At 39.1% G+C, this 21,563-nt stretch overlaps 1 protein-coding gene across 3 annotated transcripts in view; it reads right to left on the bottom strand.

Annotated features, from left to right (window-relative positions):
* Positions 1-447: 447 nt before the first annotated feature.
* VTI1A (vesicle transport through interaction with t-SNAREs 1A) overlaps positions 448-21,563 on the bottom strand; it is a 257,024-nt gene continuing 235,908 nt past the window's right edge. For all 3 annotated transcript variants that reach the window (XM_062496219.1, XM_062496220.1, XM_062496218.1), the window contains one exon: positions 448-562. In XM_062496219.1, the coding sequence (XP_062352203.1) occupies positions 469-562 (94 nt within the window). In that variant the 3' untranslated portion in view covers positions 448-468. The remainder of the gene's footprint in view (positions 563-21,563) is intronic.

Here is a 21,563-nt window from a genome sequence, read left to right on the forward strand (position 1 = left end):
GGAGACAGGTTCACTTTCTACATCATTTGGTCTCTGCTTTACTTATATTTTAAATCACAGAAGGTCAGATACTGCTTGATATTCATACATCCTGCACAGCACAAGAAAAGTGCAAAGACCCCTCTTCCCTCATGAAACTCTGGCAACTTACAGGCTAATTGTCTGTGGGTGAATTTGATACATATTGTCTTTTTTATACCAGAACAAGCCTTCACTCCAACAAATATTAAGACCCTGAAAACACTCAGTTAAGGACAAATATGTAAGAAAAAAATAGTCCCACATGCCACCAACTATGCCATCAACTATGCCATCAATAATACAAAATATTTTACACCACTTGCACCTGAGTTGAAGAGTGGAAAAGAGAGGGAGACTCTGTCAGTGCAAGAGAATGATTCATGTGACCACTTTGTCTTAATTACTCAGAACAAGCAGTTTGTTGCTGTTTAGTGAAGAACAAAGATATCAGCGTCCCCTGACAGAAAAATAAATAGCCATCATGGTGGTGAAGATGATGATGACTGCCAGAACAACGATCAAAATCCGGTTTTGGATGATCCTGGAAAAAAGCAGAAGAGACAAAAAAACTGTAGTGAATAAAACTAAATAAATCAAAAGAGCAGAATATACATAAAAATTATAAAATGAGGTGCACAAAAAGACTGGAAAAAAGACTGTGCTCACAAATTCAGTATTCCCTCTACCTTTCTGTGTATCTTGATTATTTTTTACTTCTCCCAATTTCCAGTGCTTCCAACCATATCTTTATGTAGCTCTTAAATTCAACTTTTTTATTCAAGAAAAAAGTAGACTTTTCTGAATTATGCATACATTTATATACAAACTAGAATAAATTAAATAAATTGAGTTCCAATTTATTAACCTTCTTAGAACAAATGAAAAAAAATAGCGCTCAATCAGTGGAATCCAAGCAGGGTGGTCTGTAATAGTAAATATCATTATATTTTTTAAAACGATTCTGAAATCTTCACAGTGGTTTTAATCTGAAAAGAAACAATTTATTAATTTTCAAGGGATTTTACTATTAAGGAACAAGATTTCAAGGAAACACATGTCAATGAGATACTCACTTGTACTAAAGTACCAAGGGAAAAGTACAAAAGATAGTTTTGAAGAAAAGGATGATATAAAGAAGCAAGTGTCAAACTGTGAAGCTTATGTTGTAAAAGCATCTCTTGTCTCTGTAGCATACCTTTACTTATGGTAATAGGCAATGTTACATTTCTATGCAGTATGAAAAAAATGGAGATTAGTGAAAATAAAAAGATGCCAGAAGTAGTAAGTGCTAATATTTTTCAATAATTTACTGGGAGAAATTCCTGCTTCTAAAATCAGGCATCACATCACTTCAGATTTTTCCTAAAATTAATAGGTCAATTAAAATTACTAAATCAAGAAACAGTAGAATTTGAGGCATTTTACAGGAGGATTTTGGATTGTAAGAATTGATTGACTGTTATTCCATTTTTACAGAGAAGGAAGAATATTTTCACAAGCTCTTCACAAATAGGGACTTTTGTAAAACATACTTGTACATAAAGCTTTTCATCGGAATTGGAGAGGTATAGCAAAAAAATCCCAACAACCAAATGCAATAAAAGCACCCCAAGTTACAGATTTTTCTTTCTCAGGCTTCTGGAAACAAAACAAAACCAAGTCGTCAGGAACCAAACAATGGTAAGAAGAGGTAAAACTGTGTTTTGTGAAACATCAAACCAAGTACAATTTGAAGACGGGGAGTTTAATGTGTTAAAATGAGCATATTTCACACAGTGAAAGAGAGAAGAAACTCCAAAGAGCAGAGGGGAGTTTTTCTTGGTAAATGTTTTTCATTTGGATGTGGGTGGATATACATATAAATTATACTGGAAAGTGTAAAGAAAAATGCAGTTTTAACCAACTCCAGCTCTCTCCTTGCTTACCCCCCACCTAAAGGAAAAGCAGTAAATGGATGGATGAAAACTGTCACATCAGACAGACACCCTCCCCTGTGACACTCTAAAAGGACTAGCTCTCTATCCTCCTGACAGGTTACAAAATGATCACATTTGCTGACACGTCTTCCGCAAAACTGCTTTAGTGTTTGTGTCCACTTTCCTAGCAGGAGATGAATGGGCTGCTTTGTCCTCATTTATCACTTAAAGCTGAACTAAGATCTGTCTCGTTTATTTTTCCCTTCCTCACTAGAAAGGCTCAACCACAGCATTAATTCTTACTCGATGACAGCTAATTCAAACTTAACAGGCAATATTTACTCTGCCAAAAGGATGAGGAGAAGGGAGGGATGTTTCTCACTCTTTTTTTTCCCTAAAAAAAAAAAAGAAAAAGTGTAGCAGGCTAACAAAATAAAGCTAATTAAGGGCTTTTGGTTCCTGTTGGTTTGCACTTCAATTTAACACCTGAACTTACAAGCTTCTCTTTTGTGGCGGGGTGTGACATTCTCTGCCAAACACCTGATAACAAACGATTTGCCCAGGCAAATGCATGAAAACTAGAATATATATTTACTCACTCGCCCTCATCACTCCTGAAAGGACACTCAGCAAAATTGAAACTCAGCAGTGAAATAGATTAAAAGCATGAAAACTCTTAAAACATTCAGCCTTAAGTAATACACAGTGCAGCTGGCTTGACAACCATTTTATTTGTGGGATGTGGGCCCCAAGGCATCCATAATGCTAATTTACAAAGGATTAACTGTGAGTGAAACTCGCTTAATCTAACACATAGTTAGGCAAAGGCACACATAACATACTGAGTGTTTAAATCAACTCCTCCTATCTCTGGCCCACCGAAAAGAATCATTGCATCGTCTGACAAGCAAAACTAAAGAAAAATAAAAAAGATGCATCAAGTCCCCCAAATGCTTTATTTTTAATACCCTGTCAGTACACACCTGATTGCAAGATTATTTAATCAGTGTCCATGTCTTTAAAACCCTTTTCAAGAAAACACTGAGTGAGGCAAGCCATCACCTGTATCTGCTAATTGAAGGTTCATTTACAGTGTGAATCTAGGAAATATATATCAAAGTTCAATTTCTAGGAATCAGAATTAGTCTGCACAGTGCAGCAAAAGAATATCATATTAAAAGGAACAAATTAATCATGAAATAGGATTGATGTTATCAACAGATTCCTACACTGAAGCATTATATACTTTTAATATTCAAGCCCACAGTTAAAGATTAATTTTATATCTTTTAAAAAAGAATAACATTGAGTTTTACTGTTTTTCTTTCTAGTGAGCAAGTAAAATTAAACTAACTGCATACCGCCCAAAGGATGGGGCTGACAGGAGAATGACAGAGCTGTTTGGCAGCAGCAGGACAATCTCAAGGAGGACTCAGTGGTGCCTGTTGAAATCTGAGTCTGGGAGCTGCTGCTAAGACAGAGAACACAAGTTCTGGGTGTCAGCTCATTTCAGATCTCAAAGTCAACAGGCAAGGAAGACCCTTCAGAGTAAAGAAAAAACGAAGAGGAAAGGGGGCTTTGAGTGATCCAAGACAGTCAAGCCAGCTCACAGTTGTAGAACAATGGTTGGCATTGGCAGGACCCATCTGTAGGGAAGCCTATAGTACTGTCACAGCCAGACACTGCCAGTGGGTATTGCTCTAGGCAAAGCATCAAGGAATTTAAGTGGGGGAGGGAGTGATAATACCAAAGGAGAAGAAAATGGGGCCTAACACTCGCTACAAAAAAAAAATCCCAAAGGCTAACATGCTCACAAGAAGCAGATGATAGTCTTTTATCTCTATTACACCTTAAATTCAAAAAATTCTGGTGAATGAGGAAGCCCAGCTTTTCCTTTGAAAATGCAAAGCATGTTTACAGAGTAAATAATTTAGGAAAGAATATATACTTGAAAGAAGACACCCATTGAAACATCCATGGCTAAAATGCCTGAAGGCAAAAACTTGTGCATTTGCATGCTGCATTTTATTAAGTTAGCACACTGTAGCTTTAAAAGAATGCATGGCCAAATTAAGAGGAATGTGTGACTGAAACATCAAGGATTCCTCAAGTTTACATTATGAATCACAGTGCTGTTGATATGAGATGAATTAACCATTTAGTTGATGCAGCTTAGGCACTGAATTCACACCAAGTTCTGCTGGAGCCCTGCACGGGAGCTCATTAACAACCAATGTCTACTGTTCCTTTCATACTCGAGCCTCTAGGAGCACAAGGGCTCATTCTACTTTGAGTTAGAAGAGATGAAAAATCTGTGCTTTTAAACCAAGCTCCATCTAGTTTATTATGGACAGCAGCCCTAAATATTTGGTGCAAAACCGCACAGAAGCAGCAAGTAAAGCAGACGCAAGGGTGATGCTTACTGATGCACTGGAAGAGCACTCTGGACTAACAATGCAGAAAGCATACCCTGCTCCTCTTGAGTTTCCTTCTGCTCCACCTTTCCAGATGCCTGACCCTTTGTCCTGGCTTCTGGTCATAGCTGGCCTAATCTCCAACCACTGCTGTGCTGGAGGGTGCCTCCACCCAGTGCCAAATTCAGGACACCATCAGCTTTTGAGGATCACCTCCCTGCTGCACAAGGCAACCAACGCTCTGTAGAACAGGTCCCACGTGCACTACCAAACACTGATGTTCCTCGAAAAGCTGTTCCACTCACTCCTGCCCTGGCAGAAATGGTGCTGCCCTTCCACATTTCAAACCCCCAAAGGATTCGCGCCTGTCCGTAGCTTCACACACACACTCACACAATGGGTCTAACTCTGTTTGTGCCATGTTTAGCTCTGCTCCGTATAAACACAAAGCAGTTCCCCAATAAGCTTTTGCAAACCTTACATTAAGGATGCCAACCGTGTTTAAACCTTTTTATAAAACTGCATTCATTAGCAGGGGAGTGCACGACATCTATATGGGTTCAGCCTGATGTCTTGCACATGTCTTAGTGCCTGATTGACCAGCATTGAATAATGATGCCTTGCTATTAAGCACTGATGGTACAATAACAATTGTCATGAAAATTAGCAATCACGGTAACATGTTAACAAAATGCAGGATATAAACGAACCAGTGCAGACTCTGGGTGCATAAAGAGTGTGTCCTTAACTTGAGGACTACAAATAAAATACTGCAAAAATTTCCTACAGAAGCTCAACTCTGACACTGATACAAATAAAAAAAACCCAAAACCAAACAAATGGCTTGGGGGATCAGTTAGAGCACATTCATTACAACACAGATCTTTATTCTTAAAGGAGGCATCTTGAAAAATAGTGTCCTCAAGAACACAGACTGATTGATGACAGAGCACTGTCCAACAGTGTTTCACTGTAATATGTATTTCTGATTTAACTAGAAGTGATTCCTATCAGTTCACTGGACAGAAAGGCTTGTTCTCTGCACACAAAATCACATCTTAAATGGTCACTTTGAATACTTGGCTACTGCATTTTTCGTACCCTTTTATTTCTGATTGGCAGTTTTTGCTAACATGAAAGAAAATAGGTGCATGCAAATCAGTGGCAAGTGTTTTTTAAGTATCCAATATTCATGTGCAAATCAGCAGATTCAAACAAACACCAAGTGTGGGTCTAGTCACACAGGCGAAAAACATACCAGGGAAAATTAAATGTGCATTTAAAGCAATATAGCTACACTCACATAGCTTCTGGACAGACACAATTATTACTGTATATAAGGACATCCTTGTTGCAATGGAAGCACTAAACCCCACACAGGGGAGTAAGATGTGACAATTGGTAAAGCAAAGCCTTAAATACATAATGATAAATCTCAAGTTCAGGGTATCTGGGGGCTGTTCAATCATTCCCATCTTCGAGTTTAAGAATGCTTTTCTTAAATAAAAGCAACTGAAAAGAAGAGACAGGCTGTGGCAAAAACATAAAGACATGGCAACCCACTGTAGTAAAAGAGTAAGAGAACCCTGCCTAGCAAAATTACAGCTGGCTAGAAGCATCTGACTTTAGACATTTTTCATCATCAACAACTGAAATTAGCAAACAGAAATACCAGTGAAAAAAATATCTGCAGAACTTGCATGACTCCTTGGCCTTCTTCTAGGTGACCATGGAAAAAGTGAGGAATTTGGAAAACACTCAAGTTTTTTTCCTCTTCCCCACAACAAACTCTGAAAGTAAGTCCAAGTCTTTATGTTCTCAAGCAGAAGACCTAATTGCATTTTAATTGACATTGTATATTTACATGTGAAGAGGCTTTGGGGGTGGTGGAGAGGGGATGGGACTCCCCATGGCTTACTGGGGACAAAAAGGCTACACTTCCTGAGGTCCACCTTCAGTCTGCAGACTGTTCTCAGCAGAAGCCTCTTTCAAGTTCTCTGAATTCCTTCCCAAAGGTGCCTCTTTGTAAGAAGTTGGGAAAATCCATTAAAAATTGCTGAAAATTGAGCAGATAACAAAATGAAACCCTCAAAATTGGAGGGCTGGCGAATAAGAAAGGATGGGCATTTTCTAGCTGATTTCTAGCAGGGTTTATTGAAAGAGCCAGGCCATACAGGGTGCCTAAGATTTTGCTGATAGGGCTGTGCAATTGTGCAGTGCTATGTCCTCTAGCTTTAAAGTTCAGTCTTAAGGACTGAGGCTGTCTACTTGTAATGACATGGATACCAATCTCTAGTTATAATATTACACTCAAACCACATCAATGTGTTTCCACCTGGGCCCTGAATGAAAGAATGAGTCATGTAATAACAGGTGCAGGGAAGTAGTCACACTATCCCACTTTAAACATCTAAATTATATCTAGCTAATCTCTCTCAGCTCCCTGTATATAAGCTCAAATCCTGCTCTGAACTGCCCTCTCCTTCTCCTGGCCATATATGCACCCCAGGAGTGCTGGTCAGATAGGTTACCTGGCTAGGTTAGGTGCCTACAGCATAGGAATGAATACCTCTAAAAACTTGAACATGAGGCCCAAGTAAGACAGCTTGCTAGCTCTGAAGGCAAAATCACATAGAAAGGCGTTAGCATATTGTAAAGTGTGTGTAATCTCCCATTAATCAGAAATATTGCAGAGATGAAACTCACCAGTGAGGCAGAAGATGCTAATTAATAATGAGCCAGTAAAGATCTTGATCCATCATCTCCTTGTAATGGATCCTATATTTGCACATTAAGTTTTGACCAGAAACAAATATTCTTTTCCTTTGACAATTTTTTCTGGAGGATTAAAAGAAAGAATATCCTTCTCTTGGCTGATTGCCTGCTGAAACACATTGGCCTTCCTTGACTCAACCATGCTTTTACTTTGCTGCATTGTCTTCTGACAATCTCATCAAAAAGATTAAAACTAAAAATTATTTTCATATTATCTGATAGCTAAAATACTTATGGAGATATTTAATTCATAATAGAAATCTTGCAGCACATTCCAAATGAACAGCACTGGAGTATAATGGTATTTGGTAGCCATCAGAGTTATCATAGCTTGCATGAGCCTTCTCTCAAGGAGCTGGCAGTCTCAGGCAGTGAAAGTTGTACCCAGATGTTCAGTGGGGTGTGTCTAGGGGAGTGAGAGGAGACTGACTGGCCTAGGAAGGAGAGAGATCTACAGGAATGGTTGGAAATCAGATGTGGTAACAGGGAAAGCCTGATCGAGGACCTCATACGTGTGGGACTAAAGGTCAAAACACAAAATGGAAGGATGCTGAAAATCTTGTACTAGCCAGATTTTATTCATTGCTTATTTCTAAAACACATGGGAAGGCATTTCTGAAGGAAGAAAAGTATCCTTCCACTCCTGAGAGACCCTGACATGGACCTTTTCTCTACACGGTTTTGATGCAGCTTCAGCTTCTCCCATCTCCATGTCCACTCCTCCCACAGAGGGAATCAATCAGGTTAGGACTGTCACTAGGAGGCACAGTGGGGCTTCTGGGGCCATGGAAACTCACCAAGCAAAACGGGAGAGGGACTAACTCATTTAATGCAAAGCACAGGCAACACCAGATCCTTCTGGCAAGCCTAAATGACGGTCACATGCACAGTGGCAACTGCAAGAGGAAGGAGTCAAGGTTGCCTTAATCACCAACCAGCCTTTCTCAGGGTACTGAAGTATCAAGAAGAACAAATCACACATTTAGTCACCTGAGCATGACTAAGAACCATAGGCCTTAGGAAACATTACAAGAGCTTTAGCAAGAGCTCTGAGGGAGGGTGGATAGCCCAGCTGTCAGTGCAGTGGCATTCTTCAGCATGCTGGCTACATGAAACCCTGGTCCCCAAACAGTTAATAGGAAAAAAAAGCCCCAACCCCCTCGTCAGCACTCAAAGCTAAAGCAATTATTTCTCCAGCAGAAGAAATGTATGCAAGCTATAAAATGACAAGAACGTACATGATCTCATATTGGCTTTTATGATAAATATAGTTAAATTTACATTCTGTGCAATTTAAAGAAAACAAAAATGTCAAAAGTCTGCATCTTATCAACTTCCATAATCATTAGAAGCCACTAAAAGATATATCTAAAACAGATGAAAGGATCTAATGTCTTTCACTGTGCCTCAATTTAATTAATGACTAATCTAAGGTTTTAGGTGTGACAAAGCTGGAGACTGGACACACACACTCTCCTTGCATTATTTTCTTCTTATTACACCATATTTGACTGGGCATCTTTTTGTATGGCAAGTTTCCTGCAATTGTCTTAACAATGTTGACCTCTTTTATAAAAACCTGAAGGCATCCACAGCAATTGCTCCTGAAGATGTGCTATCCAAAATGTTACCATTTCATGGCACTTCTTGAATGATGGAATAGAATTTTTTTTGGTATATATTCTTCTTTTTTTTTCAAATGCTATAAAAGAGAGGAAAACAATCATGGCTAAGGCCATTTGTGAGATGGCATTAAAAGAGCCTACTCTGAGACAGATAAAAATAATGAGAATCTTTCTGTCAAGAAGGATTTAGAAAATATCAGTAGCATTATTAAAATTTAATTTTTTACTGTGCTTTTTGGTTCCCCCTTTTCCAGTGATAATGAGCAGGACTGCACACCTCCACAATGCTAGTACTTGTTTTGAGCAATAAATTCAGCCTTCCAGTCTGAAGACATTTCAGACAACAATTTTGACTGCTATAGGCTTATTTTCCAACCTTTTCTGTGCTTTGAGTATTCCTATAAAAACCAGTTCATAAGCTAATTTTCCACAAGGCCAGTGGAACAAATAAAAATCAATTTTTGCCCAACCGGTTCAGAGAAAACCTGGGAACAGTGAAGACAGAACAGTGAAAAATAAAAAGAATCGATGTATTCACAAATGGTTTACCTGATAGAGAACTATCAAATTAGTTGTCAGGAGATACTTGCCACTATGAAAGTATTTTCTTTTCAGCATGTTACAGTATTTCCATTAGGGGAGCAGAGGAGCCTCTACTTTGTCATGACCTCAGACACCTCGGATTAACAACCACGTCAAGGCTCCAAATATTGGGTAAAACCACAGGGCACAAAGTCACAGTGCAAGAGCCCCGTGCAGGTCTTGCAACCAGGGGGACCTGCAGGCACAACTGGCTTAGGGTGGGTGTAAGTCTTCACGACCTCCAGGAAGGCACAGAGATTCCTGTCTCAGTGAAGGCAGGGAGACATTCACGACCTCAGGCCAACCTTGTCAAGAGGAATTTGGTCCATCAAGAGGGGGAAAAATCATAAAAAGAACCACCCAGACTTTCCTCCTCCACTAAAACCCCAAGTGTTCAGGAGCACACTGAAGACTAAGCAGTTTAATCTTTTGGACAATAGAACACAAATTTCTCCAAAGACAGAAATCCCATTTGTAGACTTCAAGACTTTCAGAATCCCCAGGACAACTCAGGGCACAGGCTTTAATACTGTGGCCCAATCCATTTAATCATCTTCTCCACTAATTGGGCAAGTGTTCCCAAAAGTGCCATACTAAGAAGGGATGGGATAGGTGCTCACGCCTGTCTGTCTGCAGCCAGAAAAATATGTCTGGAAAACTGATTGAAGAGCAGAATCTGGTTTTTAATACAAATTAACCATCACTGCTGTGGAAATAAAACAAATTTATAATTTACAAGCTTAAATATTAAGGAAGCTATTTTTAAGTACCTATAATCTTCACTCTGGTATGTAGCATTTTATACACTCCTTTATTTTTATGAGTTGGCATTAGAATGTGACTCATTTTAACAGAAAAAAAAAAGGGTTAACTATGTTACTCTGAAGTAAAGCTGCATATTACCTATTTAAAATATTGTAACACATCATGGAGACACCATTTCTAAGGCCAAACAAAACATTACTCAATGAAGAAATGGCATGAAATATAAAATATTCAGCAGAGGAAGGGTATTTGGAGCTAAGCAGTTTCACTGCCAATAAACAGCATCATAATAAATAGTGCGCATGCAGAAAAAAAAAAAGTATACCTGCTCTTCACTATTTGAGACGTAACACCTTAGTGTGAGAAACTAATAAAGATACTACTCTTCCACTAAGCGCATGCAGGGAAAACCTAAAACCACCACACATTTTGATTCTGAATCTCTTACAACTGATGCTAATTTGCTTATGATATCTGCCTGATTTAGAGCTAATCTTCTGTAAATTAACTCCTAATGCTGTCTGAAATAATCCTCTTAATGCTGGTCTGTCTTGAGTACTTTATATCAAATACCATGAAATACACAAGCATACACAAGGCGTTCAGCATCTGTAGTGCTGTCCATGAGTATTTGCTGTGCCACGAAGGCATAAGAACAGCACAGAGCTGTGGGGCCCTGGGGCAGCTTGGGGATGGCTCTGGTTGTCCCCTTGGAAGGGGACAGCAAGCCAGAGCCGTGTCCCACCACCTCCTGGCCACCAGGGAGAAGAGGAGGCTCTTTGTCTCCTGACAAAATGGTGCAGGGAGGTACAGCTCCATGCTCCAGAGCTCCCACCTCCAGCAGCATGATCATGAGAAAAAGTAAACTGCTCAGGCTTTGAGATTTCTGAGAAATGAGACCTGTGTTAAACAGCACTAATTATCAGCTGGAATCCTAATCCCATAACGGGTTTGAGAAGACTGAGACAGACCATTTTGTTTCCTCAGTGGAGGAAAATATTTTTAAGGGTGCTGCTTCAGCATCGGTCAGTTTAATGATTATTGTCAGTGTGGTTATAACTCTGTATTCAAAAATATATTTTTTTCTGCTAAATCCACTGGAACAATTTTCTCCCCCAACATTAATTTAATGATAGAGCCAAAAACCTAATTGATATTGGTGAGCAATGCCATACGAACACATTATTTTCTTGGGTTTTGAAACATAAATGGCAGACACAACTTTGACTGAAAGGACTTCTTTATGTTTTAACAGATGATTTATTGGCTGAGACTCCTACATATAACAAGCACAATTCCAGAAGCAATACATTTTTAATTGAAAAATTCAAGTATTTTTACTATGTACAAGTAACTTTGTCAGGTAAAGGGCTTTTAAAAGAATTTTAAAATGGAATTTTTTGGGGAACATTTGTGAAATGTTGCTTAGAAATTATATTCTCACCATAGCAAGTGCTTATAGGAGGCTATTAAAATAAAAAAAAATCTATTGTTTAAATTATACTTTATTGGAACTTGCTTTTTTAATATAGTAAAGAACAGATAAAGCACAGTGATCACTGAGCTGTATGTGTCCAACAGCCCTCCAAGAGACTTGTGGAAATGTATAAAACAAGCAGTGATACAATCCGTTGCCAAACACTATCATAAATTTTTTATTTGGCAGCTAACATTCTCACTAGCTTTCTTGGCAGCAATTGGGACCTTTAGCAAGAAAGGTGCAGGAGAAAAATACCTTATTTAGAGATGTTTTCAACACTTTCTGGGATTTTTCAGAACTTCTGCCTGCAGCATATTTTACAACCACAGTCTCCAGTCACCTGATGAGTGGGTGGTGGTTTTAAACTTTTTTTTTTTTTAAATATAGACAGCCTACTACTTCCCTCTGGCCTTCAGCCTAGGATGTGAATGTGTGGAGTGGGGCTGTTTGTTCCACAGAGATAGAAGTGGTTGCTCCTCTCTGTCTAGACAAAAAAACTTGAAAATAATATCAGAATGTACCTTTCATTGTTCTGATACTATATGTATCTTATTCCTGGGTGACAGAGATAAATGAAAGTCAAACATATGCTGATTACTTTTGCATTTTTGTCAGGAGATATCTGCAGAAGAGCTGGTCACAGGTGCAGCTGACCTGGCCAGCCAGTGGGCTGTTGAGAAACAGAATTGGGAAATAGATTTCTATGCCCAGGTCCAGAGGCTTTTTTGTTTGTTTGGTTTTTTTTCCTTTAATATACTGAACTTGACATCTGATGCGTTACCTTCCTCCGTGAGCCCAAATGTGCTGATGTGTGTGTCTCAACAATTCACTTATGAAAAGATATTCTATATTTTGGTATTCCATCATTTCAGAATAAAATAAGACAAAACTACTTTACATCTCAGCAACTTCCTCCAAAACTTTCACAACATTAAGATACATTCCAGTTTTTCACATGAACAGAAAGAAAACAGTTTGTCTTCAACAGATGTGGACCAGGAAAAACAACTTTTCCTTATCTGCCTCAAATGAGAAAGGCTGGAATTAGTTTTAGACGGCACAAATTGCTTTAAACATAGGCCTTATTAAAGTAATGCTGTTACAATTATAAACGCAAACTTAAAGGCTTCCTCACAGCCTGTGCTCCAGTTTTGCCTGTCGTGTCTGCCAGGGGCATCACCCCCTCGAGAAGGTTTCAGAGCCCACACAGACATCTAGTGGCAGGTGAAAACACTGCACGGTGGCACTGCCACCTGGCACAGCTCCACGGGGACCTGCGGCCATGCCAGGGGTGAGGTGAGTTAACTTTGCTACCAAATGGCAACCCAACAGGGAAAGATGTGCTCTCTCTGTGCCATCCCAGTAGCCATGGTGAGACAGCTGCTCTTGTGGCAACTCTGGCTTCCCAAATGTACATTATTATTGACTCTCTTCAGTTAAATCAGAGCCCTTTTTGTCTTTCTGAGTACCTTTAAATGTCTCTCTCCTTGCTACTACTTAATTTTTTTTACTTAAAAACTGCAGAGGTTAATTATGTAGCATCATTTGGAAGGTTCTCTGAACGTGGCTGTGTGTAATGCAGCTGACTGCAACACACCTGGGCAATGAGATTTTACAGACAGCAAAAAACACACACGATGAGAAAGTACACTCAATAATAAATTCTAAATGGTTGGAGGAGGAATATGACTTGCTTCACAGTCTGCATCAATCAATGGAAAGATGCCTAAAACTTCAGTGGGGTTTGAGTCCCACATCTGCAAAGGAGATCAAGCGCCACAGCTCTGCACAGAGTTGTAAGAGCTCAGTGCCCCGATTCTGCTCTGTTACACCATTTAAAATCAAGCAGTACTCGGTGGTGTCATAACCCTGTACATCTGTGTCAGACCCCGTGTTGCAAGGACAGACTTGATGCCAAGAATGCAAAACAGATGTTGCTTTCCTAATGTTTTCTTGTCCTTTAAGTTGTTTTTGTGGGGTTCTATTTTCTTTTTGGGGAGCAAAACAGGTTAACAGGAATTTTCAGAGGGCAGACTGGAGGAATGCTTCTGCATCTTCTTTTTTATTTTGTGTTCATGTGTGAATATGCAGAGGCCTTGAGTTACAACTGGGAAAAATATATTTTTTTTAAGCTTCATTTGAGCTATGCTCAGTTCCCTTGGGGCAAAGTGAAAGGTAGCTATTTGTGGATGGGAAAAAGGGCTTTTGTGAACAGCAAAACTGCATCACCAAACAGCTTAAGAAAAAGATTTTTTGAAGTTATTTTTTACTACTACTTTAAGAGGAAACGGGGATAAATATATATTTTTTGCATGTTGACTCATTAACAAATTTAGCAATAAACACCTTGCAATTAAGTCCACTAGTTTACTGCTGTCCAGAAGTTTCTCAATACTCTTTGCACAGAAGGTTTTGGAAAATACAGCACTAAGAAATAGCGAAGGCAAATCCCAACAGCTTGCTCAAGCAAATCTAGCCAACGCTTAAACTCACTTCTGAACACTGAAATTCGAGATGCTGTATCAAATAAGCAGCTCTTTTTCCCTGAAGAGAAGAAACTGGGTGTAGCTAACCTAGTGCATAATAGGTTTATTCTCATTCACAAAACAGGAATTACTTTATGGCCCCAAAGTAAAACTAGCACAGAAATATACTGGCAGATTTGCTGCAGATGTGTGTTTTGACACGTATGCAGGGAATCTGCTATTAATCACACGCTAAGATTTTAATATTATGTAGGGTAATGCAGGCAATCATTATGGTGGAGGTTCTGGATGCATAACAGCCTAACCCACAAATGGGACTTTTAAATTTAACTCATTTGAGCTCACTCTCACACTGCACCAGCTGAATTCCCTGGTTCATCCCCCCACTCTCCACCACACACATTTATTTCAATATCTATTGTGCCTTTCTTTTTGTGCTTGTGCTCCGCTTCTTTTCTTGAGACACAACAGTTGTTGGGGAAAGTGCAGCTTCTCAATTCTCCCATTTGCCGGACTGTGACAGGAATGTTCTTGTCAGAGGGGCTGTTTGTGAGACCCCTGCACATGTACCCAGCACAGGAAACAGTCTGGCTCAAATGCTGGAAAAGTCATTCTTCACCTGAATCCTTCAAAATTTGTGTCTGAACATAACTAGAACTTATGTATCCATACCAGGGCTAAGATTACTATGGACAATTATACCGTGGAAATGCATTATTCTGACAAAGCAATCAATCACGTTATTTCTCACAATTTCAGTTCACCCCTAAAATTTTCCTTACCTCCAAAGCCAGCTGGATATTATATTACTGAAGCTGTTGAAAGGGTGTAACACTAACCATGAAGCCAAAGGCCACTAAAACTATGCAATGCATAAATTTTTATTGTTTGCTCAGCATTGAAATCTCATTAGGGCTCATAACTCATCGGCACACTGCAAACATTTGCATCTGCTGATCATGAGAACTTGGACGGAATGTACACCTTTGGCTAATTTACTTGTTTTGTTTTTAGATGAGACTGTGTTGCTTTTTGTTTTCTGTTAAAAAGTCCTTACATGTTTGTGAGTAAAATGTCCACTTTTTAAACTAAATACATGAAAACGTTCACTTGCAATTTGTCAAGGTTGTTCTGTTGCTGGCAATGTTCATGATCATCATTTTACAAAAGCTTCACTTGACTTAGTATTCAGGGTAGTCATTGTTTGAAAACTGTGCCCCATAGAGCATTTCGCTTCATTCATCCTTTCTGTTTTATGCAGCCACATTTTAATTAGATTAAAATTTGTCCTCCAATTAGCTTTCATTAAAGTTTATAGATTACAGGAAAAATCTCCACTGAGCTGTGCTTCAAAACTGTGCCTTAAGTTTAAAATGAAATAACTGTGCAAATGAAGCGATTATGAAGATTATTACTATGCAAAAAACATCAGTCACTTCTTGGTTTACTTATACATTTAACTCTGTAATTCATTCTGCCAACTTCAATACCTCTGTGTTCTCCAGAGTAGTCATCATAATAATACCTTACAGTTACAGGATACCTTTCATTACCGAAGATCCTTAGGGGCCTGATTCTACATACCAGTATTCCTGCTGAAGTCCCTGAAACTATTTGAGCAAGTGCTCCTTGCTGCATGTGAACCAGAACCCAAGTACAGGTCAAATCCTGCTTTCGGATACCCACGTAGCGTTACTGCTGATCTGCGCACCTCGGAATGCAAACCAGATATGAACATTATGCAAAAAGTCCTTCTGGGTGAGCTGTGGCAGCTGTTTAATGGTGCATGGTTACAGGACTCACCTCTGTAAATGAGTTTGTGAGTACAGATATTTCCACCCCCCAGTTAAAATTGCAGAGAAAGCTGAGAATGTAATTATCCAAAGAGGAAGCGATTCTGTAGGACACTGGGGCTGGGGCTGCATCTCTGCTGTCACTCACGTCTTCAGATGTGACATTGCCAAGTATCAGATGCCCAGTCACTAATATCTCCCACACATGCAAATCTACTATGTGCTAAAGGCAATATAAAGTTTACAGTTCACCAGGCTTATCCTACAACCAGACATTTATTCTGGAGCAACCTCTTGGTGGAACACAAGGGACTCCATGTCAGAGCAGGGCACCACAGAAACAGATCTGTTTGCAGGAAATTCTCTACCAATAGCAAGAGCTATAAATATACACATATAATAAAAAAGAGAGAGAGAGAGAGAGAGAGAGAGATGCAGCCAACATCTTAAAACTAAAAATAGAGACACTTGGGTTACAAAAGCAGGGACCTGTCTTCACTGTAGCAACATATTTCTGATACAAGGAACACAGTAGAAAACAACTACTTTACTACAAATGAAAGCATGGGAGAATTATTTCAGCAAAATGCAGGAGTCTAAAAAACAGTTTTCCTATTTTTCATGTGCTAATTGGTTGAAAAACCACTAGTAAGTCTTCACATCCCTGTGGTAACTAGTGTTATTCCCACTTGGCAGATGGCAAAAGTAAAGTTTAAGGGTCAAAGGTTAGAGGGGAATTTATATTTTAAATACTCTGACTCAAGCCAAGACCATGTTTCCAAGATGCACAGCAAACAGCAGCAATACTAATTTTAGGAGTCATGCTCAAGTCTGTCCCTTCCTCCACCTGTACTCCTTCTCCTGGTGTTCACTTCTGCCATCTCGTTACAACGTGCCAACCTCAGTTGCGCTGATGCAACAGCTTGTGGGTCCATGTGATGAATAAGATCAAGGAATTGATCCAGGATAAAAAAAAGGAAGAGAAAAATGAGAAGGGTGGAGAGGTAGATCAATTCAATCGGAAGACATTGACAGGAAAACAGATGTGCCCATGTAAACAAGAAAGCAACTGGATGCAGCACAAGGGCAGGAGTGAGTATTTTGTGGGAAGGAGACCCTGTTGTTGTACCACACGATTGAGGTCCAAACCATTCTGAAATCATTCAATTTTTGTGTTTGAACTCTTTTATAGCTCTTCTTCTGTTTACCTCCCTTTACCTGCTTTGCTCTGAGGAAGAGCATGGTTACTCCTCACTACCTTTGCTCAACAAGTTTGTGCAAGGAAATTTAGAAACTGCAAGTATTTGACTTTCCACAATCAAGACCTGGAAGACCAAGTTTGCCTTCTCAGTTACCCTGTCTATATTTCAGAAATACTGCTCCATTTTCTCAATAGAACTGCCATGTTTTTTTAAATACAGACAAACTAGTAATGCTTTATGTCAAGGGTGCATTTACAAATAGTTTATAAAGGATTTAGATGATTAACCATATATTAAGACAGTTAATCAAATTTAAGAGGCTATTTTAGAATTCTACAGATCAAGCAGTTATTTATAATCCTTGTTATTGCTTTCTACCTTACATGCAACCCTAATGCACAGCATTAGAATATTCTGCTAACTCTTTATCAATTATTTGTGTTAGCAGAAAAAATCCAAATAAAACCCCCAAATCCTATCATAAGGAATAGGTTAGATAATTAGGACATTGAGACTCCTAGACTAAATGAATCAGACCCAAGAATCAAATCTTTGGAGATAATTAGCCTCTGCCATGATTTAGATATGTCAAGGTCCTTAAAAATCTCAGCCCTCATCACTGTGCGCATGGGATTTAGGCAATTTAAAAAAGCTGGCGAAGTGTCATCTGAAAAGGCACAAATGCTGCAGTAACTGCAACAGCTGAGGAGCACATATTTTCTTCAAAAAACCATCAGCATCATGACAGGCTGCTTAAAGCTTCAGCGCTTCATGCTGGTTGGGAAAAAAACCCCAGACAATGGAAAACTTGAGGAATGTTAAATATAACTATTATCCTTACAAAATACAGTTCAGCTCAGTTAGAACAGAACGAAAAGTTATTTCTTATCATTTTATTCAGTCATTTGAAGCAGTGTCTTCCCTTTTTCATAGTTTTCACTTGGTATTGGGCATATAGAATGTTTTTAATGAAGAAATTACTACAGATTACTTTTTATTGCGGTATGATTTATATATTTTTTAAAAATCTGTTCTGGAAGTATAGTGCATTTGGTGCTATTTTTGCATAGGAATGGAAACTCAAACTGGAAATAGAGTCATTCATTCACACTTACAGGATGACATCCCGTTGACAGGCATGCAAACTGCAAAGGTGCTACGCATTCACTCTCAAAATAATACACCATATTTTTTTTCCTTCTAAGCTTCAATTAAGAAAATGTTATAGAGGGATCAGTACTTTGTGACTGCTAAGGGTTCACCATTTGCAAGAGATCCTCTTTCAGAAGTACAAAGACAGAAAAGTCAAGGCACTAACTACTAAATAAACTGTTTTCACAACAGAACTGCAACGTTCAAGCCCCTCTGCACTGAGGTGCTGTGCTGTCATGAGCTCTGCTCATTCACACTGATCTCCAAGAGCATTCCCCAGTCCATCAGAAAGGTCACCAATCCTTCCTGTCAAGTAGTCCATTATTTGCCTTGGTTGGGTTTATTTTCTCAATTTGAGGAGAATAAAAATCATAAAAGGTGTGAGAATATGGATGAGAGAGATAAACTTAGAGATTCTAACAGAGCTGGAATGCTGTTGGTGCTAACAAGCCCTGAGCAAGTGATCTGTGTCTGGCATGCTCTGCCAAACAAACTGCAATTACAGAAGAACCAAAAATAAAACAAGCAACTTTAAACCTCCTGAACGTGTGAGTCTGGGCCTAAGAATCATATTTGCACTTGGTCCCACAGGCTTGCTTCCAAAAGGCACACAAAACTGGAGGGATCTTTTGAACGGGAAGGAAGGAAGGAAGCAAAGTTTCCATTTGAGACCTGGCATTTTGGAATGGCAGAAAGACCAGCTGACCCCAGAGGCTCTTGTCCCTCAGTGTCAAATTCCTACAAGAGCAGCTCGTGAGACTTGGGCTGTATCATACCTGAATCAAAACGTCAGGGCTAGAATCCACACCACGAGTCATGCTCTCTGAGAGTGAGGTACATAATCCTCTTGGCTTTGCTTTCTCTTGGGCTTTCCCACCCTTTTGCATGCCTCTGCAGTGCCAATCGAGATGTGCTTCCCCTTTTTGTCTTACAGAGAAAACCTCAGCTAGGACCAAATTTTAATGATTTCAAACTATGCGCTCTGTAACTTCCTTTGCACCAGCTTCCTTGTTTTCTGCTGGGTCTAAAAAAACCCTTTGACCCGCTCATAAGAACACCATTTCTGTTTCTGTCATCCCAAATTAACAAATAAATGAGGAGAGGGGAACTCCCCTGTCACTCCAAACCTTCACCCTTCAAGTCCCCCTGCCTCATTGCAGCTCTGGTGCTCTAAAATAAAGCGAGCATTAACAGGCTGAAGTTTCCATGGGACATCAGCACTTACTTAAAAGATATTTTGAATCATGGGCTAACTGGTGGTGGGCAAGGGCAGGTATTTACTTCTGCAGTCTCTTAGGATACAATGGATTTATGGCAGGCAATTTTGAACAACACCACTATTGTCTCTTCACATTCTATCTGCCTCCATTATTCATTTGTGTTGATTTTGATTGATGAGGACACTTTAAAAAAGGAGGAGAGGAAGGAGGAGGGAGAAAGGAATACTTCAACTGTTTGGTTTCTAATTCCTGTAAATCTACAGTTCATACTGCAAGAGTACTACTCAAAAGAAATGTCAATCCTCACATTTTGGTAAGGGGTTTTCCCTTTTACCAGTCACTCTTCTTTCTGAAAGAAGTGGGATGCAGGCAGTGCTTCCATGACCTACTTAATCACTACAGGGGTGGCACATCACACTTCAATCAGCCAAGAAAATTAATGTTCTTTTCTTCAATGAAAAAGTATTAAGACTTCCGCAAAACCTCTTTTTTATATTTACTTCCTATGCCACACCTAATTAAGTTTTAGAGCTGGTTTGATATGTCAAAAATTGCTTGGACCACAGAGCTGAACCCAAGAAGAATAGGTAACATTTCATCATTCAAAGTGGATACATCTTCTAGAAATCTAACTGTATGGCAGTCATAATGAAAAAGCCCAGATTTGGCTTGCTTGCTTCCAAATATATGTATTTACTGACCTCTCATTAAAATATCCTGACAGAATACAGATTATGAGCCACCTGATATATTTCTTTCCATGGGTGGCAGCGTCTGAGACCTGGGGGTAAAGAGATTCCTGAGAGTCATTTAAATTCAGTTCACTCCTCCCAAAGTTTTAAATGAGCTTCTGAGCAAGCACTAGAAACTTGCCAAGCTCTCTGCTTACTTATGGGAAAGAGAAGAAAAAAAGAAAGAAAAAAAAAGAAAGAAAAAAAAGAAGAAAGAAAGAAAGAAAGAAAGAAAGAAAGAAAGAAAGAAAGAAAGAAAGAAAGAAAGAAAGAAAGAAAGAAAGAAAGAAAGAGAAAGCCACATTCATCACATGTTTGCATCTCTCCTGCTCAGAGATCTGCCCCAGCACATGGTAACTGCAACATTGAATGGACTGCCTGTAGCCAAGGGAAGCCCAGTACCTTCCTGAATATTTGGACACAGGATTTCCTTACTAGTTCCACCCCTTTTTTCACTTTGAGTAGTACGAGCTATAATAAAGAAAGAGAAGTAGTGAAAAAAAAGGACAGAAAGGACAGATAGATTTTTAATAAACTGGCATCAGATGTCATAGTTACCACCACATTCAAAAATCAACCCCTCTGTTGAAATTTTGGTGTCTATACTGTTGGTGTTTTAAAAGCCTTCCTGCAGGCTCAGGAAGAAAGCTTTGCTGTTTCCTATTACCTCTGAAAATGTAGACTTGGAAACATGACTTACAGAAAAAGAAAACTTGACTTCCAAGAAGAAATAGGTGGAGAGAGGAAGAGTCTGTGGAACTGAGGAATACACAAAAGCTTGCTGCTTGACCACTCGGTTCACTTTACAAGGCATAATTACATCTGCCTTTTTATAATGTTATGTGGTTCATATTATTACTTTCTGTACCATCTTTCAAGGGAGTAGGCTGCTACTAACTGGTGTTAGGAAGAAACTAATTATAATTACTCAGTATTTCTACAGCTCCCTGAGAGGGATACAAGATGTTTGCAAAATCATCCGGTTCTGTTGCTGAAAATCCCATCTTCACAATTCTGACTTTTCAAAATGATCTGCTCTTAATATAACATGAATTGTCAAAGGCTGTCAAATAAACGATAAAACTCTCAGGAAATAAACATCTCTCCCCTAGTAGGTTTGTATATATTTCTGCAAAAGTAAAGAATTCTAAAAGTAAATAAACACATGGGAGGATTAGAGAAGCAATAAACAAAAGCATTTCCTCATTTTGAATTTAAGAAAATAGGAGCCTCTTTCCAGCCATTGCCAGGAAATACAAATGCACAGAGGTGAAGTTTGTACTAGCTAAAATATTATTTCATGCTAGGGCATATAGGCATGCATTCACACATACATGCACACATTACACGTATATCCCCAACCAAAATTTAAGTCAGGTTTCCACTGTGCCTTGATAGATT

This window comes from Cinclus cinclus, chromosome 7 (assembly GCF_963662255.1).
Source record: "Cinclus cinclus chromosome 7, bCinCin1.1, whole genome shotgun sequence".
Taxonomy (NCBI): Eukaryota; Metazoa; Chordata; class Aves; order Passeriformes; family Cinclidae; genus Cinclus; species Cinclus cinclus.